Source organism: Podarcis erhardii (assembly GCF_964252035.2).
Source record: "Podarcis erhardii genome assembly, chromosome: 1".
Classification (NCBI taxonomy): Eukaryota; Metazoa; Chordata; class Lepidosauria; order Squamata; family Lacertidae; genus Podarcis; species Podarcis erhardii.
In genome coordinates this window covers 78,846,462-78,869,596 of record NC_138497.1, presented here as the reverse complement: position 1 = coordinate 78,869,596, position 23,135 = coordinate 78,846,462, and the positions used below count along the sequence as shown (strand labels likewise).

The 23,135-nt window shown below is 42.0% G+C and overlaps 1 protein-coding gene and 1 long non-coding RNA gene across 7 annotated transcripts in view; one reads left to right on the top strand and one right to left on the bottom strand.

Annotated features, from left to right (window-relative positions):
* The window catches only part of LOC309352459, a 37,709-nt gene extending 28,955 nt beyond the window's left edge, over positions 1 to 8,754 (top strand). Inside the window, exon 2 of the long non-coding RNA XR_014161332.1 lies at positions 8,504 to 8,754. This is a non-coding gene — a long non-coding RNA (uncharacterized lncRNA). The remainder of the gene's footprint in view (positions 1 to 8,503) is intronic.
* Positions 1,095 to 23,135, bottom strand: CDHR5 (cadherin related family member 5). 6 transcript variants are annotated; one of them, XM_081880285.1, is made up of 16 exons: positions 22,927 to 23,123; positions 21,596 to 21,774; positions 20,193 to 20,243; positions 19,461 to 19,553; positions 17,531 to 17,629; positions 16,242 to 16,352; positions 15,202 to 15,369; positions 13,599 to 13,689; positions 13,092 to 13,186; positions 10,989 to 11,195; positions 9,974 to 10,090; positions 9,074 to 9,146; positions 7,442 to 7,945; positions 7,229 to 7,303; positions 3,448 to 3,590; positions 1,095 to 2,921 (listed from the first exon to the last, which is right to left on the bottom strand). In XM_081880285.1, the coding sequence occupies exons 1-16, from the start codon at positions 23,003 to 23,005 to the stop codon at positions 2,379 to 2,381; spliced, it is 2,628 nt and encodes an 875-aa protein (XP_081736411.1). In that variant the 5' UTR covers positions 23,006 to 23,123; the 3' UTR covers positions 1,095 to 2,378. The 6 variants fall into 6 exon arrangements, with proteins under 6 accessions (XP_081736411.1, XP_081736410.1, XP_081736412.1 ...); XM_081880284.1 differs by having other exon boundaries at positions 7,229 to 7,945; positions 22,927 to 23,124; XM_081880286.1 differs by lacking the exon at positions 7,229 to 7,303.

Genomic DNA, 23,135 nt, shown 5'->3' with positions numbered 1-23,135 from the left:
AAAGTTGCTTCTATAAGCCAATAAGAAAAAATGCAAATCCATTATTCATGCTTTTCCCCCTCATTTCTTCTCTTCTCATATATCAATAATTCTTAGCTGAAGGGCAATTCTGTCACAACTGGGGAATTTCCCCCTCCCATTTCAACACTTCCATCAATTATTGCTACTTTTTTTTATTAAATTTAATTTTGTTGGTGTAATACACCATGCTACCATCCTAGTATAGGACCAGGTCATCATTTCGAAATTGATCCCTTGCAAATTATGCACGTAAAGAATAGCAATATGATGTTTCTCTGTCTCCTCCTGTTTGTTTAATGCTTTAAGAGAAGAGCTTTGTGAAACTGTTGGTGGCCATAGAATCAAATGTTTGACTTCGCCTTATAGAATAAAGACTGCAATACCTTGAATAAACAACATGGAAAATAACAGCAGTTCTGCAGCACAATTCTATGCTTACTTACTTAGAAGTAAGCCCCATTCCTCATCATTTCTAGGGCAGGTGTTGGGAGCCTGTGACTCTCCAGATGTTGTTGGACTCCAATCACACCAGCCTCAACCAGCATGGCGAAACATAAAGGATGATGGGAGCTGTACAGCAATATGTGGAGAACCACAAGTTCCCTTTAAATCTTTTCCATGGACTGCAAGAAGATCAAACCTATCTATTCTTAAGGAAATCAGCCCTGAGTGCTCACTGGAAGGACAGATCGTGAAGCTGAGGCTCCAACACTTTGGCCACCTCATGAGAAGAGAAGACTCCCTGGAAAAGACCCTGATGTTGGGAAAGATGGAGGGCACAAGGAGAAGGGGACGACAGAGGACAAGATGGTTGGACAGTGTTCTCAAAGCTACGAGCATGAGTTTGACTAAACTGCGGGAGACAGTGGAAGACAGAAGTGCCTGGTGTGCTCTGGTCCATGGGGTCACGAAGAGTTGGACACAACTAAACGACTAAACAACAACAAAATTTAATGAGGTCATAATAAGAATGCTTTACGCCCAAGGATGGAAGGAAGAGAAAACACCAGCTAAAGAAGAGTGGATTATGAAGACAATGGAATACGCTGAAATGGCAAAGATGACTGGAAGAATCAGACACCAAGAGGAAAACAAATTTAATACAGAATGGAAAAAGTACATAGATTATATTAAAGAATATTGTAAACACTTAAAGACGTTAGTAGGATTTTCATAACACTCGTAATCTGCAAAAACCAAAAGACTTAAAAAAAAAAAAAGGATTAAACCAGAGTTAGATAAATGTAATCAAATGTGGTAAAGATTTTTTTTAAATGTACATTTTGAAAACCGGGGTGGGTGGTTGTGGTGGGAAAGTCTGGGGGTTTAGAGAACCCCAAGTTTGTATCAGTGTTATTTGGTTTGAATGGATGTTTGTAATGTTAAAAAATATGAAAAGAAAAAAGAGAAAAAATGAGGTCATTATCACAACCATAGGCTGCAATCCTATACTCATCTGGAAGTAATCCCCATTGAATTCAGTGTGCCTTATTTCTGAGTAGTCAAAGGGCACTGTTAGTTTGTTACCAACTTTGCAGCAGCCCACATGTCATGTGAAGACTTGAAGTAGCTTTATCCCAGGCAATCCACGGTGGAAGTGGGATGAGTTCAGGCCCACCCAGTGGACCATATTGGCAATGTCCAGCACAATTAGACATTTGTGAAGGAGATGGCAATCCCATAAACTACTATGTTTCTCCTGGTTTGAAATAACACTTCTGTAAATACTATCCCAGCTTTGCTCATTAAAGAGCTTATTCCAGATGGGCGAGGGGGGGAAAATAAAATTATTATTATTATTATTATTATTATTATTATTATTATTATTATTTTCTTCCAGATGTTGGCTTTTGCTGGTGACTGGCCACATTGATCCCACCAAGCTGGACATCTCTATGTTGAACACTATGAGTCCAACTATACTAGCAGGATTAGCACCAGTGGAACAGCAGCCATTGCTTAGAAGTAAACTAGCAGCAACCCTAGCTGAGCTCACTATGCCGGTGATAACAGGCACATCTTCTACAAGCCACTTCCTATTTCGCGTTGGAAGGGGGTGGCTCCATTTGAATTGGCTGCCTCAGGGATCAAACTGTTTCGGGTTGGTCCTGGCTGCTGTATATTAATTATCATGCTTGAGTTGAATGATCCTAACAATTCCGTAAGATGTTGTTATCTATCAGCTTTACGCTTGGGGAAGGTGTGATATATCACCAAGAGGACAAGGTTGCACACTGCCCTTCCCGGTGAATGCTGCTCATTAATTGGCCGAGGTCATAGGAAGAAGCTGCAGAAGCTTGGTCAGAACATAGTTTAAAACAGTCAGCTCTATCACAGAATCCTGGACAATATTTCACCTACAAAAAAGCACCATCTCCTTCTGTATCCTGAAGATCATCAGTAGAATCAATTTCTGGGAATTGAGCTCTTCCTAGAGTGAAGGACCTGTCACTGCCACCTCTGCCACCATCACCAACTTCATTGTCACCAGCCTGGTCATCAGCATTGTCACTGTCACTCTCATTCCCTTTCTGTTCTGTATCGCTGTCATTTTCAATCATCAAAACATCATCCTTAGCTTCTGGGTCAATGTCTTCTTTAAACCACACTGCTTTGTAGCCATCGTCTGACATCCTTCTGTCTTTAGTGAGGATGGATCTTACTTCCTTTTCACTGTCTGTTTCCCCGTTGCCTTCTTCACCTTCCTTGTTCGTGTCAGAAGCTGCTGATTCCTGGCTGCTTCCCTCTGTCTCCTCCAAAGGAGGCAGGGTGCCTGACCACTTCTCTGCAACCGGTTTGTCATCTTCAGACTTCACACTTGCTGGCAACTTATCCTCCTTTCCACCTGAGTTAGGTTTCTCATCGCTTTCAATGCAGCTGTTGATCAAACCTGCAACAGACTGCAAAAGAGGGACATTTATTGTTCATACTGATGGAAAGGGAAGTGAGGTGCGTAGAGAAGGATCACCCACATTGGAAATTATTGGGCCTAATCCCCCTGTGGTATAATTCAATCTAATGATTAGCCAAATCACACTATTCATTTCTGCTTAGTATGTCTGCCACGTTTACATATTTACATATTACATACAAATGCTTCATGCAATATGCTGAGAACTCACAAATGTTGTGTAGTGGCTGGTGCTCACATGGCAGCACCAACTTTTCCTTCTGTTTCTGCTTGACAAATTGCAATCCCAGCTCAACATACTAGCTTGTGTGATGTTGTAACTGATGTACAGGTGTGACTTTCCAACAACTCATTGCATACGGCTCTCATCTTTCTTTGGGTATTTTTTGTTTTCGTTGGCCATCGTTAGAACATGATAAAAGCATAAAAGCTCACAAATTCCTGCACTGCAGTTCTTCACAACTAAGGCTTGTACTCTCACTCCAAAATCAATGTATAGCAAAAGGTCCACTTACTTCAGTGTCTTCTCCATATCTTTGTTTTAGTTTGTGATACTTGTAGGAGACCAGTCCAAGCAGCACTAATGTGACTAGCAGTAAACATCCCAAAGTGGTGCCCACAGCAGCCATGTCCTCTGTTCTATACTGACAACTCTGTTCTGAAAACAAAAACATAAAGCAATAGCCTGATATTGGAAACAATCTCTAGAAATCCCCATTGAAATCTGGTTAAATAATATTTGGAATGTGGCTTTATTGGCATGCCTTGCTTGCCACAGAAGGGTAATTAAAGGCACTTCAAGGGTAGGCACTTTCGGGGAGACTTGGCTTCCTTCCTTCCTTTTCTTTTATAAATAGATACTTTTATTCCATCCTCAGAACAACAAAAAGACTGTGGAGAGGCTACTTTAATGGATAATACATACAGTAAACAAATGTACTGCTTGCGTACTGTGTACTGCATATGGAACTTAATAAGAATGTACCACTGAACAAGTTACTGTAGTTACCGTAGGTGCTGTTCTTGTATTTAAATGAAAAACATGTCTGAATGTCCTGAATGTCAATATAAGACTTAAGGTGTAAGACAGGTGGGTGTGGATAACAGGTTTTAGAGGCTGCAATGTCATTACTTCCTCCTCTTTCCTTGATGGTCTCTTCCAGATTCCATGACGCAATATATATAAAAGTATCCCTAGCATTTCAGTTGATGTATCTAACACTGAACTAGTCACCAGCAGATAGCTATGCTCCAAGTTTCTATCCAATCGGAAACACATGCCAGGGTTTTCTTAGGTTGACTTGGATTTGCCTGCCGTAGGAATTTGCCCTTTCTCATTTCACACTTCACATCCCTATTAACTACCAAGCTATCATTTTAAAGCTTTGTGGCGATTAGTAAAACCGCGACCAGCTATCAGTTTCATGTCTGTAATCTCCAGCAGCGTGGACTTTGACTATTGCCTGCAGGTTTCTATTACTTCTAAGAGTTTATCATTAATATGAAGTGAAATGACTGGCACTTCACCTCTCAAAAATAGCCAATATCACACAACTTCAGAAGTGCTGGAATCAAGATACTGCTTGCTAACTAAATTAGGGCTTTTTTCCTCTTTAAAAATAAAACAATCTTTTGGAGAGAGCAAAAGCCAGAAGGGTGGCTCAGTTTAAAAAATGGAGAAGCGGGATGCCTAGTTCAGTGGTAAATGACATACTCTGCAGGCAGAAGGGCCCAATTGAAATGCAATTTAAGGCTCTCCAGCAGCAGGGTCCAACAAGACTTCCCAGCTTGAGAACCTGGAGAGCAACTGCCAGTCAGCCTAAGGCGGAAACCATGGTGGGTTAGAGCAGGTATGAGGAGCCTTTGGCCCTCCAGATGTTGCTGAGCTGCAGTTCCCATCAGCCTCCGCCAACAGGTCCACAAAATGGTGGGGCACGGGGGATTGGCACTGTCCCTCTTTTTAAAGAGAGAAAAAGGAGTGCTCCTGTGTTTGAGTGATACAACAATGGAGAGCTCAGCCTCTATTGATTTTTTTAAAAAAATGAAACCAGTCTCTCAATAGCCTGCAAACTTTATTGCCCTCCTACCTTCCCTCCTTCCTCTCTCCTATAGAAGGGAAGTTGGGGGGGGGGGGAATTATGGATAACAAAACATTTCAAAGGTCAGCAAATGACACAGGCCTTGGAAGAGTGGGGTTGTGTTCCTGATGTCAGCCCTTGACTCAGGCTAAATAAACACCATACATTTAAAATCACACACGCGCACACCAAATCCTGGAAACTGCAGTTCTTGAATCAAACCACAATCACCATAATTTTGGGGGGAGTGGGGGGGGGAGCCATGTGTTTTAAATGTATGGTGCATATGCAGTGATATGCAGCTACATTCTTCCACTCTGCATTCAGATAGCAATGGGCCACCTTGATGGCAGAAGAATTACATTTTCCCATGGGTAATGTATTGTGCCTTGGATTCCAGAAAGGTATAATGCCCATTCCTGACATTGCTTTCCTTCTTTCTCTGAAAGCTACCATGACTCCTGGATTGCAGGGGGTTAGACTAGATGACCCTTGGGGTCCCTTCCACGTCTACCATTCTATGACTTCATTTGCCCCTGTTATTTCACTTTAAAAGTCTCTGGCACATTCTGTCCTACCTGTCAATAATATTTTCAGTCTGTTGCTTTCTGCTGCCCCTTTTCTTACCCATTCTTAACTGGATTCCACCCTGCTCTATCTGCAAAAAATACATCTCATGAAGCCCCGACAGTAACAGCTTCCAGTGGAGTTCACGCCAAAGAAGCAGGAGAAGGAAGTTTTAGCCCCACCCGGGGGAGAGAGACCCTACTGAACCACTCATCTTTTGCATGCTAAATACATACATACATACATACATACATACATACATACATACATACATACTCAAACCTGCACTGCATGCAGTTCTACACAACATCCAAGCATTAGACACATATGGGGTGTTTATCTGCCTTCCACCTACTTCCCCAACACCCCATCACACATACCAGGGGTTCAGGGGCTTTAGGAAGAGGCCTATTTGGGATGGATAGCTCATGTTTCACATGCAGGGGATCCCAGGCTTGAATTCTAGGGCAAAGCCCAATACGAATGGGAGGGGGTGAGCCCTCATACCTGGGCACACCTGACCTAACATGCCATATGAGCTAATAGACTCTGCATTGACCAGCTGGACTCTTTGGTCCACTCCCTCCCCTTGGTAACCTACCTGACCAACCCATACACACTCCCTGCTATTTTTCCTGCTAGGCTAGTTCTGCCAGGTTGCAGTAGGATTCATTGCCTGAGCCTCGCAGAACATTTGGTCACATGGGTCTCCTCCCACCCCTTCCCCACCTGAAATGGTACAGGCCAGACACAGGTTTACTACTTCAGTGTGAACCAATTCTCAAACGCATCAGGAGGTATAGTGGTCTTACCTTACACAGAGAAATAATGTGAGCAACATTATCTCTAGTCACTTTGTTGCCACCCTGGCCCTAATCCAGCTAAAATTAGTCATAAGCCCAAAGGTTGGTGGTTCGAATCCCCACAGTGGGGTGAGCTCCCGTTGTTCGGTCCCAGTTCCTGCCAACCTAGCAGATCGAAAGCACGTCCAAGTGCAAGTAGATAAATAGGTACTGCTCCGGCATGAAGGTAAACGGTGTTTCTGTGTGCTGCTCTGGTTTCGCCAGAAGCGGCTTAGACATGTTGGCCACATGACCCAGAAAAACTGTCTGCAGACAAACGTCGGCTCCCTCGGCCAGTAAAGCGAGATCAGAGCCACAACCCCAGAGTCGTTTGCGACTGGACTTAACTGTCAGGGGCCCTTTACCTTTTTTAAGCCCCATTCAAAGGAGCAGAATTTTAGTAAGCCATGACTAAGCATTTGTTTCAAGTTTTTCACAATCAGTTTTAGCTGTATTGGGATCCCTGCATGTAATACCTAATGTCATGGCCTAGGCCCCAGACCTAGACACTTCTCCAACAACAATTCCCTGAACCAATCTCAAGAAGCTTTCTTCTATTGATGGATAACGGCCGCTGGGTGGGACGGATTCTAAAAGGGACTTTTAAAGCTACCATTCTTGTGTATCATGGGTCCCCACCCCCTATGCTGGCTATTTGTGAAAGAAAACAACATATGCAGGACCAAACCACGTGACAAATGTCAAGTATAGTCTGACTCTGAATAACACGTTTACTCTATGTCTTGGGCAACTTGTGGTGGTGGGTGTTTGAGGAGACACAGGTTCTGATAGTCTATGAGATGAATTACCTGTTGGAAGGGACGTCGGTTGGTTGTCAGAAGATGAAGTTGTTATCGATAGGGTGGTTGTTCTAGTTGCATCTCCTGTGGTATAGGTGGTTGTTCCATTATAGAGAGGTGTTGGAACAGTGGAAGAAACAGTCGTATCAGTTACTTTGGTGGTTTCTGTCTGAGGTGCCTTAGTAGTAGATTGCCCTATATCGTCTGTTGCTGGACTCTCACCTGTTATGGGATGCTTTGTGGTAGTTCCAGCCTGAGAAGGTGTATTTGCAGTCGACCGTTTATCTGTTGCTGGGCTTATATCTGTTATGGGATGTGTGGTGGTGGTTCCAGTCTGATAAGAAGCTGAAGTAACAGTTTGGACCGTTCCCCCTGTTGCCGTGGATATGGAAGGCTCAGTTACTCCAGACTGAAAAGTTGTTTCAGCAGTAGATTCATCAGTCCTATCTGTTGCTTGGCTTATCCCAGTGATGGGAGAACTGGAGGTCTGGGGTTCTAAAGTGCTACCTGTGATTATGGGAGACTTTGTTGTAGTTACAAAAGGAGGGATGACTGAGTCAGATGTTGGGCCTGTTGCAGGCTTCTCTGAAATGGCAGTATTCCTGGTTGTACTTGCAGAAGGAGTTATAGGAAGAGTAGTGATTGTCCCAGGTGGTAAATCTGAAATATCTGAAATAGTGGTCCCTGCCCCTGTGGTAGTGATGGCTGTAGGAAGAATGGTTGGAGCTGAAAATGCATTAGGCCACGGTATTAGTTATTATTCAGTGTTGTATCTTAACATTAAGAAACTGAACACCTTATTCATATGATATGTACACAGATTAAGGCTCAAAACCATTATAAAATGGAGACAATATTGTAACAGCCCCTAGATGGTGAACCTTTATAGATCCCATGTAGACAAAATAATGACAACAGGTCTTTTATCAGAACCCTATGGTAATCTTATCAGACCCCTGTGGCTCTTGGCAAGAAAACCTATGCCCTTAGTTTTATGCTAGGAAAAGGGGTTAGTGACTAGTTCAGATCCAAAATCACAGACCAAATGTTTTGTAAGGGCACATTTGGACTGTCCAAATTAGGCTTTCAGGCTTGCTATTGATTTTTTGCTGAGCCAAGAATAAGGCTAAGGTCCCTTAAGCCATATAACACAACATGCCTTCCCTGAGGTAACTTCCAGATGGCCTGTTAATTGAGCATTAATCTTGGTTGTACAAAGTTTCTGGGGTGGCTATATAATGTCATATATTTATTGAACCTTCATTCTGTTTTGTTTGCAGGGAGGTTGTACAACATCACATCAAACAGAAGAGGATGGCATGGTGGGCTGGCAGCACTCCCCTGACCTCTGGCTGGTTGTGTTACTGCTGCTTACCAGGAGGTAGAAGGGTAGGGGCAAGGCACTGGTAAACCTGGTACAGTTTAAATGTATCAAACTTTATCATGCTTTTAATATTCTGTTGGGAGCCACCCAGAGTAGCTGGGGAAGCCCAGTCAGATGGGTAACACGTATAAAATAAAATAATAAAATAAAATAGTAGTTATTCTTACATTGGCTGAGCAAAGCAATTATTATCCTGCACTTTCCATTGCATATTCCTATCACTTTCCTTATGGCAGTACAGTATGTCCCATTGTTTTGAAAGTATGTTTGCTGAGCAAGAAAACACACACACACACACACACACACACACACACACACACACCACTTTAAATATGTAAACTGAATTTGTTGGTATGTGGTTGAGCCTCCCACTCCAAACAGAGATAATCTGGAAGCAGACTTTTGCCTTAGTCTTTTTGAGCAGTATCTGTGATCCTTATATTTCATCTATGCTGTATGTGTTAACTTACTTTCTAAAGGCTTGACATCTACAGTTATCAGGGTGCTGTCCTCTTGCAGAGTAGCTGTGTCATTAGCAATAGCCTGTGCAGACATGAAAGTGGATGTTAGCCCTTCACATAAACACATTTATTCCATCAATTCATTTATGAAGGCACTAAATTAGTTAAGGGCTCTGAACAGTTCGAGCTTCTGTGCATTGGAGTGTGTAATCTATACACTCCAGTTCTGCAGAACATACAGCTGATGTCTACATATGCAATTCACAGATAGGTCTGGCAAGAGTGTGAAGCTAGGCAGCACAATTATGACTCCTACACGCACAGAAGCTTGAACTGTTAGGATGAAGTTAGGATGAAAGGGTTTCCTGTTTCATTTTGTTGATTGCTTTCATTAAAATATCCTCACAACAGCACTCAAATAGAGCAAGGCCACTATTTATTGTGAAAAGCAACATAAAATAGGTAGGATAGAAGATTAGACAATCTTCTATTGGTGCAGTGGAATGCAAGTTTTGAGTTACACAGAAATCTTAACATATATACCTATGACTGTGTACTTCAAAAGCTTGCAGAACTTGGTCTAATAAAAGATACATAATCTTTCCTAATTTGTGCTTCCAGAGTGTTTGGAACAAATATTGCCAATATTGTTACATTTTTTAAACAAATGTGATCCTGACCAGAATGTTAATAACTATCGTGTCCTGGCTCCCATCTGTCTGTTTGGTTTTTTTGTCCACTTTAAATTATCCATGACCAACCAGACTCTCTTGGAGCGAGAAATAACAATGAGAGAAATTATGATGACAGCAGCCCATGTTTAAAGGGGGCCTCTGGTTCCTTTTTCTAACATCAGACATTACGATCAAATTAATATAGCACTCAAATTTTTGGGGAAAGATGACCTACCAAAAGGGTGACGGTGGAGGCCACATCCAAAACTACAGCAGTCAGGAGAAATCCATCTACGGTAACTGTGAAATTCGTGCTGTTTTGGATTTGGTATTTGATATCAGGATTGAATTTCTGTGAATGGAGAATATAAAAATAGACTTTAATTAAGCACATGGAAGCCAGACAACAATTTGCCCCTATGCTCTCCACCCCATTCCCACCCTGGCTATGCAATATGCACCTAGTCACTAGTGCCAATGTCCTGGTTGTGGCCTTGTTTGTATCAGCTTCCCTGTTATTGTCAACACTTTCAGCATGTTTCCTTTCAGCCTGCCCCAATTATTTCCTCCAGGTTGTAGGGTATGTACCTGCCCCCCCTCCAATCCTCATTTCTGCAACCCCTTCAACACAGAATAAGATAAAATAAATAAATAAACTGTACTACTTCTTACTTCTGAATTACATAATTTCAGAGCATTATTTATTTGACAAAAGGTCCAAATTGAAAATGGTCCCAGGGCATAATCTGGGTGCATGTGATACAGTTATGCTGTAAAAGCTCAGCTGGCCAGTGCTTGGCTGGGAAATGGCCTGGAAGCCCCATGTGTGTTGTGTTGTGTTGCCTTGCATTCCATTATGGAAGAAAGGAGAGGGCATAAAATGTAAATAAATATTTGACCAAATAATTTTTAATGCGGGGGGGGGGTCACAACAGATTTTTTTATTATTATTTTTGGTGCCTGCAAAAGATTGCTTGATCCAGGTGGTTTTTATTTCATTGTAGACAGGTATATGAGAGGCAAAGTAGACAGGTCATATGCAGATCAGTGGTTTGAAGATTTGCACAAGTACGGACATGAGATCATAATGCTAAAAGAGATATGAGGGTCGTTCTAACCCTTCATGCATTAACTCGCATGAACTTCACATAGGAACCATATCTGATATCATTATTAGTATCTTAACATCTCTGCCCCCCTCCCCCTGCCCAGCACCCCAATGACCTTCAAAGGCATCTAAAGTTCCATACATCAGTGAAGTCATCATCTGCAGCAAAGATGCGTAGGGGCACTGAAGGTCTCCCAGCCTCCATGACCAGGCTGGGAACAGGCAGGCCCACAGACACAGTTCCTGCGTAAAGGGTTTTCTCAAAGTACGGCTTGTGGTCATTTCTACGCACAACCTTGATTTCCACTGTTGTTTGGGAATATCTGTATGGATTGTTGGTCTGGAAAGCCTGGAAAAAGACAGAGCAAGAAGCACAAAAACAGTCATTCAACTCAAGGGATAAAATGCAAAATGACTTAATAGAAAGTAAGCACGGGGTAGGGGTGGAGTATGTGCTTGAGATCTGGGATGATAAGCTTTTCTTCCACTCTCTGCCACTGGCTTTTACAATGTCACCGAGTGTGGAGTGCTTCACCTTTTAGTAGACTCTTGAGGGGACAGGATTGTCCCTTTTGGCATTCTGCCAAAACTGCAGAAATTCAGTTTTGTAGCCTACATTTCTTAATCTAAGGAACTGAGGTGAGCAACATTTTAACCAAGCACTTGAACTCCTACTACATATTTTGGGAAGCTGTTTCTTTGTCTGTTCACTGTGGGTAGAATCCAACATAGCACGGGAGAGAATGATCTGTTAACGCAAGGAGAAATCTGTGCACACCCTAATTCTGTTCTAGGGATTCCTGAATCTGTTCCAAGGCAAGGGCATGTTTCATAGCATCCTAGAGTTCTAGCTGTAGAGTTGGAAGGGTATGGGGGAGGGAGAGGGGGAGACCTCATTTCACGAGAGGATATCCTTGCACAGTTGGCACCCTGTCCTTGAATACCACTCTATGTACTTGGACACTTCTTAAGATATTGCTGCATGCCATCCCAATCTCCAAGTACTGCAAGATTTCAGGAGTTCCAGGGTTCCTGTTTCCTTTTGACTGAGGGACAGTGGAGACTGTTGTATCTTTATGATATATGGTTTGTTTACACACATATATGTACAATCTGATTCTGTGATGGATGGGTCAGCACTATTAAGCCCTCCAAAAGGGTCTTGTTTCTACTGTAGCCATGACCTTGGGTTCTAACAGAAATCAAACATAGCTCTTTCTCCCCCCCCCCCCCCAGCCTGCAGCCTTGAAGGTTCCAGTTTCTAGCACACATAACTCGACTCTCCAGCTTGGCATTTGTATTTCTAACAACCAGAGAGTTGAGGAAGGGAGCCCCACCCATTTGCTGTCTGGCACAGAGCCACTTCCTTTGTTACCATAACAATCCAAGCTTAGACCATTGCCTCATTGGGAAACTAGCCTGGCTGTTCCAAGAATTTGAATCCTTGCTTAGATTTTTACACCTGCTGGATCCAGGCTTTAGAAGGGTCTCTCAGCATACAAGCCTACCCTGCCCAAGACTCATAACATGGTCATATGCAAATTTTGCATAATGGCTCCTGAGATCAAGAACCAGGGTTTTGTCTGTTTGGACACCATTCTGAATCAAGATAGTGAACTGAACTTTTCAAAACCACTGGTTTCAAAACTGCACACATTCAGCTGATGTGTGGGCAGTTCAGCCTCACTTTCTGCAGGAAGCTGCCTTGTACACCTGAACCCAGCAGGCCTGAACTCCCCACACACCAGCAGATGATATCAGGTGTGGGGCAGGTGAGCATGGTCTGGGGGAAATGGGCTTGTGGGACAAATAGGGAGACCTGGCAGGCCAAATTTGGCCTGTGGGCCTGAGATTGCTCATCCTTGAAGGCCTATAGGATTAGATCCAGTTTATCATGGATTACCGGTAAATGTGGGAGTGGGGAACTAGAGGCCATCTAGATGTTGCTGGACTACAACTCACACCATCCCTGACCATTGACCATGCTTGCTATGAACAACATCTGAATAGCGACAGACTCCCCATCCCTGATCTAATGAATGGCTAAGAGACATTTCTCACAGCCTAGCTCTGCCTTCCCCAGCCTGGTGCCCTCAGATCCTTTGAATGACAATGCCCATCAGCCCATGCCAGTCCAAAACACTTGGAGGGCGCCAGTTTGAGGGAAGCTGAGCTAGCTCTTTTCTCCTTGGTAAACACGTATTCCAGCTAGGAGTTGATCAACACAGATCACCAAGAGACTTACCACAACATACAACATGAAAGTCTTCAAAGTGTTAACAGTCTTGTTCATTGTTATTTCCCCAGAATCCTTGTCTATTGAGAAAGTGCCATCATTTCCTAATGAAATTTGAGAAAATTAGTAATTGGAACTTCTGGTCACCAGAAGAAAGAATGGAATGGGTGTAGCCGGGGGGTGGAGGTGGGGTGGGCAGCTGCCCCACATCAAGTAAATAAATAAAAATACTTAACTGAGTAATTGTGTTGCGGATAGCTCAGTTTTGTCCTCCCAAAATAAATCCTGGCTCTGATACCATCACATCCAAGGCTGGATGTAGCTGATGACCTATGTTACCAGCTGGGATACAAGGCTCAGTGTGTATGCACCTGTGCCTGCCACATGGAGTAGCTTATTTAGAACACATAGAAACTCAAAAGGCTACACAGGGATTTATTAACTAAGCCTTGATTTTCCTGGAAATGTTGACAACCAAAACATATTTTTTTCTGTGGGTAGGAGTAATCTACTCACCATCAGCAATTGCATACTCTACTTTTTCATTCAAATCTCTGTCCCCATCAATAGCATAGAGGGGTCCTGGCTCCAAGACCAAAGACTCATTCTGCAATAAACAAGGTAAATCATTTTCAGATGTTTCCAGAAATCAAAGCATTTGCTCACTTCAGGTACTTTCAGCCTTTACGAGTCTGGCTTTTAGTTAACAAGATGTTACAATAACAACATATCTGAAGAAGTGTGCATGTACACGAAAGCTCATACCTAGAACTAACTTAGTTGGTCTTTAAGGTGCTACTGGAAGGAATTTTTTGTTTTGACTATGGCAGACCAACACGGCTACCTATCTGTAACTGAAACATATCTGAAGTAAATTATAAATTATAGAGCTGATGCTGCAGCTGGCTGGTGATGAATTGGACAAAGCCTTTTTCACATATGAGTGATATAAATTTAATGATGATGATAATGATGTGGCTACATTCACTCTGGCTGTTTTGGAGGTCCTGGCCTGTTGAAGATGCTGTGTATCCCCATTGTTCCCATGCTTGCTCCCCACACCAGCCTGCAATCATTGCTGCTCTCTATCTCTCATGCTAAAGAGGTTCTCTAATAAGTTTGACATGAAACCTGCCATATTGCATGTGGCCACCAGCCTCAATGCAAGCTGTGTGCTTACATACCAAATTGTAGGTTATTACTTTCCTAGCGAACAAGTCCATGAGCAGGAAGCAGGCACTGTAGCCTAAAGGAGTGGCAGCCACAACAAAAAGAGTCCCGTAGAAGTTTTGTTTTGTCACTGCCATTTCTTATGTGTAAGAAGATGCTTATTGGAAGGGGTAGGCTGCTCATAGCATCCCCACCACAGGCAAAATCTGCTTGTTGCATGAAAACACACTCCTCATTGTGTTGCTGTTTGGAGTCAAACCCCAACTTGCTGGCATTGACCTGGAGTGAAGCAGAAGGCTTGGGAGCAACAGCCCTAACATGGCTAATAGGCTTCTCTGCAGGTAACAGGAAGTTTGGCTGACTGCTTAACCCTTCCCCCTTCTGCCACTTTTCCAACTCAGTATTGCCCTCCCCAAATTGCCTTTTCATGTGTGGAAGGAAAGACACAAGGGATAGATATGAGGATCCCATTTCTTTCTCCCTCATGGGCAAAAAAGCAACAAGGGCATGTTTTTGAGCTTTTTTTTTTTTAAGATAGGAGGGAATGGGCAAAACAGCTTCTGTCTGCTGTTTTTTTTTTTGCTTAGACATCCTTTGCCACAGACTGCAATGGGTTATAGGAAAGTGGAGGCAAGAACCAAAGATGTAGTTTGAGCCTCATGCAAAGTGTGTTTAGTTGGGATGTAAAAGTTGTAATGTTGAATAGAAGTTTTTCTACCCCAGCTACTTTTCTCAGGAATAGCCAGGGCCCTTTTGGTATTGGCACCAATTCTGTTCCGGGTTTGATGCGGCAGGCAGAGGTGGTGCTTAGTTCCAGGGCACTCCTGGGCTGATCTTTGAGTCCATAGACTGCAAAGACAAAAAGAGTCCTATAGGGATCGAGAGGAGCAAAGCAAAATTAAGTGAGGCATCCTGGGGTGGACACAGCCTAAGGGTTCCTTGTGCATACCATATTCTCCGAGATGTTGACCTTGCCAGTGTAGCCCTTGTTGATGCACATTATATTCCCTCCAAAAGTAGTGCATGGCTGGAACCAGGGAGGTCTCCGGTCAGCCTGCAGGATATGTATGGTTATTGTTGCAGTGGCTGTGTGTGGAGCTTCACCGGCCTTCCCATCCTATATGAAAGAAAAATGAAGGACAAAAACAAGAAATGGGAACATGTCCATTATAACAGCAGCACCAAAACAATCCCTAGCACTATACTTGCAAAACCCACCAGGGCAGGTTACCCTTGTCAGAGTTCAAGTAGCTGCATTGATTCATACCAGCCAAATTAAATAAATTCATTTAAAGGCAATACCTCTGATCAAAGGTCATGAGTGCACCCTGCTGGAAACTGATTGTCCAGCACCAATGTGTGATTTGATTGATTTAAAACATTGGCATACTGCTTTATAGTTAAAAACAGAATACAATGTACAGAAATAAAAAGAGTGGGAGGAATTCAACATTGAGATAAGGCAGTTGTTCAACCAGGGCAAGCATTTGGGGTTGCTAGATGGAACGATCTCTCCCTGCCTCCCCACTTGCACTGTTCTGGAAGCCCTTAGTTGAATACCACCCAGTGCAAAAAAAGAGACACAATTTGTTATGATATTACATTTGCAATAATACAATAACCACAGTGGCTGGCCACATGCAGCAGCCAATATTCATGGCCTGGAAACTCCTGGGTAAACAAATAGGCTTTCAGCGTGATCTTTCTTATGCATTTCAGTGAAGGGGGAAGTTCTGCAAACACTTTTATTTAAATATTTGGATCTCTGCACTGAAATGACTGAGAAAGCATTTGCAGAGCAAGGAACAGTGCGCGCACATCAGAGCTCTTATACCTAGGCCAGACTTCTGGGATTTGGGGGCCTGGCAATTGTCAAGATTGCCAGTGGCAACCCTAAAAGCACAAGGGCATTTATCTGGTGAATGTGGAAACACATGTGCAGCAGGGCAGTTGCAAATAAACACATATTTTGCTCATGATAAAACTTACCATGGCATATAAGACAAACTGCATGTAGTTAATTTTTTCATAATCCAAGGTTTTGAGCAAGTAAATTTGCGGGTTATTAACTCCTTCAATGTTAAAATACTCCAGTCCTACCTAGAAGACAAGAAGAGATGGTGACACACTCTTCATCACAGATATGGAACCTAATGCCATTTCAAAAACACTGTTCAGTGTCAAAGGTATTGCTTATTGTTGAATGTTTCGACACCTGAGGTGACTGGGTTATGGAAAGTATATGATCTCTGGTTTCCTATTGGTACAATGGAGTTTTCATTTAAATCATTTTAATTAAGGCTTAGAGTGTGAAAACTATGCTCGACCCATGTGTATTTTAACTGTGTGTTGGACACTTCTAATTCTCTGGAATCAGCATGCATCCAAAGCTAATGATGCCAAGGTCATGTTTACTGTGATGTGTCAATAGCTAATTAAGCCAGGACTAGTCTCTGGTGTGAGGTGATAGCCTGGGCTAATGGACTATTAGGACATCAAAGGGTCAAAGGAACTGGGGATGAGACACCAATTGAGTAGGGTCCCCATCCTCCACAGAAAAACAGAGGGTGGAAGCAATTGGAGCAATGTAGGCTGGAAGCTTAGGAGTGAGGTAACACAGATAGTAAAACAGTGGAGAGAGAGAGAGAGCATAATGTTTTATGTTTATTTGGATTCAGGGCTGCAGCTATGGGAGAAGCAAGTGCCGGGCTTTGGAGCAGAATCTTGGGGCCCCATTCCACAGACTGAAGTCATGTTCACACTTTTGCTTGTCCCATACCTAGAAAGCATGGCTCTGAGTGGTTTTTTGCTTCTCCCATGCTTTGCAGGCCTGGGTGGGTCTGAGAGGTTTTGCCTTTGCGCTGCTGCTTTCCCTCAGAAAACCTGCTCTTTAGTTCTAAATCGGAGCAAACGTCAATCTGGAGAAAACCCCAACTGATGTTTGCTCGGATTCGACGGTAAACATTGGGTTTCCCTGGGGGAAAGCGGTGGGACAAGCAGAAGTCCGGATGAGCCCTGAATGGGAGGACCCTCAAACTCAGCATGTTTTGAATTAAGTGAACAAATACACATTTCCACTGAAAGAGCTCCAGTAAAACTACCTGTCTGCACCACTGGCTATACCAGGCATAGGCAAACTTCGGCCCTACAATTCCCATCATCCCTGACCACTGGTTCTGTTAGCTAGGGATCATGAAAGTTGTGGGCCAAAACATCTGGAGGGCCGAAGTTTGCCTGTGCCTGGGCTATACTAACTCCCCACCCAACTATATACTAACTGGTGGATCTGCTGTGAGGTTGTAATATATGGTGTCTTTGTCAGCATCCTTAGCTGTTACATTAGCCTGGGGCACGACAGTCGTGTTCACTGCTATATCCTGAAAAACAAAACAAAAAAAGGAACATCATTTTGAGCTATTTTTTGTCACATGTAATTTACAGCAGATAGATAATTTACTAGGCAGATAAGTAACATGCACACAATTTTCTCAGAAGAACCAAAGTAGGTCACAACATTCAAATGCAATCTAGAATAAAGGAACAACTAGTTCCTTGCAGAATCCTGGGCCAAAATGAAAAGGACCACAATTGACATGTATGCTTTTCTTATAATGCGAAGCAGTGATGAGGAAGCCTGAGGAGTCTTGGGGACCATGGTGTTGTGAGGCGTGGACTTTAACATCCTCCCACCTCAGAGTCTCTGTTTTCCTCTCCTAAGCTGCTGTTGGCATTTAAAAAAAATACTTCCATTCCTGCCTATGGAAGCTGTGCAGGATCCTCCTCAGCTGTTATTTGGATTTACATAACCCCCCAAAATGTGTGTGTTGACTTTGTTCATATACTTATAGCCTCACATCTAGCCTGGAACTATACTAAATGCATAGACATGTAGACATATGCTCTTCCATTTTTAATACTGTATTTGCATCCTGTTGCTTCTACAAAAACCTCACAGCAGCATATAGTTCTCTCCTCTCAACCTACATTTCCCCCTCACAATAACCTTGTGATGCAGGTTAGATGGAAAGAGAGTGACTGGTTTAAGTGCACCCCATGAGCTCAGTGGGGATTTGTAGTCAGGTCTCCCCAGCCCACTCCTAGTCTTTCACCAATCCCCCTACTGTATTGGCCTCTTTATACCTTGCACTAAGTGAGAGAGAATTAATGGTTTATCACATAAGGCACAATGGAATAGAACCATACAACAAGTTATCACATGCAGAGGGGAATCTGCATTGTATTTTAAAACTGAATGTGTTTGGCTTCATCATTTTAAAGATTCAGTGTGACGAGATTCTGTGTGGGATAATGATGAGGATCTTATCTAATGTAAATGAGAGTTATTGTTCCCTTCAGTCAGAATAGGAGAAGCTTGCATTTGACTATTAATAACTTTATTGCAGAGGGGATACCTTTATCTAATTTTACATTTAGTCTTTTCATGTTTAAATTGCTATAAGAAGAGTTTTCTGTATTTTATATTAAATAAAGGAGTAAAACCTCATGTATTGCAGATACATGATTTTGCTGGCAAAGGAAGTAGGCGGCATTATAAACTACAACATATGAGTTCTTTACAATACTAGTACCAGATTATGATGCTATCCCTTTGGAAATATTGCTAAATAAAAATAAACTGGGATATGATAGAGTTATTTAAACAGTTTGATTAAACATTGCACCCAATATTTTAAATGAACAGCTACCCCTATTTTCTGAACGAACTTCTCGATTTGAGGTTGAAAATCCATTGTGCACTGTAACTAGTCACTGAAGGGGACCTGAGGGTGGAAATGTATTTGGCATCTTCTATATCCCTCCCCCCCCATGGTTGCGTTAATTTGCATACAATTGTATCTATGGCTAACAAAGTGGACATTACTGTTTGAGCAGTTTTTATGAACTTGTTTCAAAGAAAATATTTTAGTGAGCTCAATAGTGTAATAGAGTTGTAATCTATATTTCTCTCTTAACTCTCTTGGATATTTGTTTGTTATTTTGGAATTAAATTGGAAACAGCAATAATATGTTATGGTTAAGTATCATTTCTATTTCATTGTGTTATGCTTAATATTTGTATTTTAATGTTTATACAAGGTTTTATTCTTCCCAAGATTTTGGTTCTGTCAGAATTATAGCTACAGTCCATTGTCACTTGTTGCAGAGACATCATCATCATCATCATCATCATCATCATCATTATCATACCTCTCGAACATTGACGGTGATGTTGGTTTCTGGAAACACAGGAGGGTTGTCATTCACATCGATAATGTTCACTACAACAGTAATACTATTTACCTGGTGGTGAGCAAAGCAGAATAATGTTACTAACTGATTGACTGTTGAAATGCTGAAAATCAGGGGTGATGCTGGTGATGTTAGAACTATGGTCTTTTAAAAAAAGGAATGTTGGGTGGCCCTCTTGGCTTCAAACATGAACTAAGCTTGAAAAAGACAATAATCCAAAAAGTTCAACCCAATACATGTCTGCAGAAGCAAGTGCCACTGAATTCAAATATGTTGCATTACTTATTCTTGCAATTTAAAATAAAATAAATTTAGCAGTTCCAAGTGTTTTGTGTTTGACTTTTTTTTATACAATACACCTTTTTTTGAAAATTGAAATTATCAAACAAAATTGAGGAGGGGGGGAGCACTGGCCCCATCCCTGGCATGCCATTGACAAGGGATGGAGAGAAAGATAAGTGGGTGAAGGAGACAAAGGGTGTATCAGAGATAGAGGGTGTGTGTGACCATGTCTACCATTACCTTCAGCCCCACCCACACTTGGCATGCAGCCCCTGGCAGATTAGTTGCTGAGGGAATGTGGTTCTCTTGGGGAAAAACTCTGGACCTAGATGACCTTGCAGAGAAGTGCCTCCCACTATGTTTTTGCAACATCTAACAACACAAAGTAGCATTTCAGATATTACTCACGACTATATCCGCTCTGAAGCACTGTAGTTCTACAACTAGCGCTGTTGAAACCTGTATTTAAAAAAAAATGATTTCAATTAAATCATGCTTTTGTGGCACAATTTTAATTATTTTATTTTATTTTATTTTATTTTATTTTAGCTCTTGGTGCTGCCTGATAGGGCCTTCCTGGTAGTGGCTCCCTGTTTATGGAACGCCCTCCTCCTGAAGTACATCTGCTTTCATCATTATTAACATTCAGGAGGAATATGAAAACATTCCTGTTCACCCAAGCATTTGATGGCTGAAGTATTATTACCCATGAGGATATGTGAAATAATAATAAAAAATTAGATGTTTTTAACATTTTTGCCTATCCTGATCTGTTAGGATGGCATACATCAGAATAAACTAAGCAAATGTTTATACAGTGGTACCTTGGTTCTCGAATGGCTTGGCTCCTGAACAAATCAGCTCCTGAATGCCACAATCCCGGAAGTGAGTGTTCTGGTTTGTGAATGTTTTTTGGAAGCTGAATGTCTGACGGAACTTCAGCAGCTTCTGCTTGAGTGTAGGAAGCTCCTGCAGCCAATCGGAAGCTGCGCCATGGTTTTCGAATGGTTTCGGGAGTCGTACCGAGTCCCAGAACAGATTAAGTTTGAGAACCAAGGTACCACTGTACTAAGAATCACTACTGGTAGTTTTCACACAAGGGTTTTTTGCCCAAATAGGTTTATAATGTGACTAAAAAACCCCAGCATTGACCAGAATTCCTGTTTGATTTACAAAAGCCTCTCTTCCACTCTAAGTTCTCTATTTAGTAACTATCTCATACATACATAAAAAGTGAAAGAGGTGCTCAGAGGCAGTTTAATCATCACACTTGAAAATACCCCATAGCCTTCAAATGAAGAAGCATTACCTGCATGTAATGATGGCATGCAAATTGGCTTCAATCTATCACATGACGTATGCTGCCTGGTAGAAAGCCTGTTTGCATATCTACCACTTTGAGGAACACTTTATGGAACAGGGAGGGGAAGCCATCTTGTCTGTTGCCTCAGGCAACAAAGTAAGTCCTTTGCCTTACACTGCTCTGACCAAAAGAATATAAAAGCTCAGAGGGACTGGACATTTGCAAGGCACTTGTTTTCAATGTTTTATTTAAGGCTATTAAATAGCTTTAACATGTTTGGATAGCTATATTCAGGTTATGACTGTACTGCCCTGATTCACTTCCACCTCACCTTACCATGTTTCTAGATAGGAGTCTGACTGGCTACCATTACTGTCATAGATGCTTTAGCTGAGATTCCTGCATTTCAGGAATGTCCGATGACCCTTGGGGAACCTTCCAACTCTCTGATTCTATGCTATTAACCCCTCAGCCATATTTCTGCATCTTTTTCATACCAGTTCATTACCTCATAATCCACTGAATTTTTCAGGAGCAGTTGTGAGTTCTGAATCTCAAACTGGTCACCGTTCAATACCAATGGGTTAATTCTTACTGTGACACCGTCAGCTGTATTAATGTTGGTAATCAAAGCCCCAGGAGGATTATTCTCTTGGATATTAACAACGTTATCTTGCACACCACAATCTAGTGAAACAAAAGACAATATTTTAAATCTCCCAAAGCACAAGCTTAGTCAAAAGAAGGCATAAGATCAACTAGTGCTTTGTGTATTCTAGTCCAGGAATTTGTCTGGGACAAATGTATAGGAAATATCATATAACTCAGACAGTGGTGGACCTACATTTTGGGGGCCCTGAAGCTTGAACTGTCATGGGGGCCCCTTTGCAACCAGCAACAAGGTCTGGGTAACACCATTTATCTTATTCAATGGGGTTGTTCCACAACAGATCACCACACCTTTACAACATGTGTGCTACTGACTCTCAAACATTGGGATTGTTAAAATATAGGAGAAGGAGAAGTTTGAGTCATGTGAATCAAATTGGGTCTACTAGACCCAAAGATTTTAAGCAATGTGGACTTAAGTTGCTTCTGGCCTTGAAGCCTTAAGCTTCATTGGTTTCATAGCAGATTCGCCCCTGAACTCAGTAACAGGCAGGTGTAAGGCAATCTGCCTAATAAGCTTTCTTTCCCACAATATCTAGATATAGGCATGTGAAGGTATAGTCTTTCAAATGTTAGCAAATAGTTAACTTTGCCAACATCTTATAACCATATAACTTGGGACAAACCCAACATCGTGTAAAAAGATTCCTCTTCATATCATTAATTCCTTTATCTGATTTCCAGTTCTTAAGTGAACTCCAGACATCATAGTCAAAAAAAGTGCCATCATTCACCTCATCCATGCGCACCCCTATTTTTTTTTTTGTCCATGTAATTAATTATAAATCAATTATTCAAATGATAATTAACAATAAAACACACCCTTTCTTTTGAAATGGCCACCTTCTTGCCTGTGTGATAATTTGGCCATTTAAAGGTCTGTTACAAAACACATCTTTCATTAGAATATTAGAAAGGTTATATAGATTCTGGCTGACAGGAACCAAACCATGCTACAACCTATGCTTGGAATACGCACGGCTTTCAGGCTGTGATCCAAGGCACACTTATCCAAGAGTCCTATGTGGTAGGACATACTTCTAGTGAAACAGGTACCAGCTTGTGCTGCCACCTGTAGCAATTGTTTTTCTACTGGTATATCCTTTTATATTAAAAAAATCAAACCAACCCAAATCAAAGTTTTTTCGCTTACCCAGAAAACATACTGACCTGCATTTTGTGCCTGAACATGAATTGCTGACAGCAAGAGGAAAAGCACCCAGGTACAGGACTGCATGAAGAAAGCCATTGGGCAGATGGAAAAGAAATCCAAAAATTAAGGAAAGCGGACCATCCACTTTTCTTCATTAATTGTTGCAATGTATCTTCCTTTCACTGTTCCACGAGGAAATAATGTGGCAAATGACACTGAGCTGACA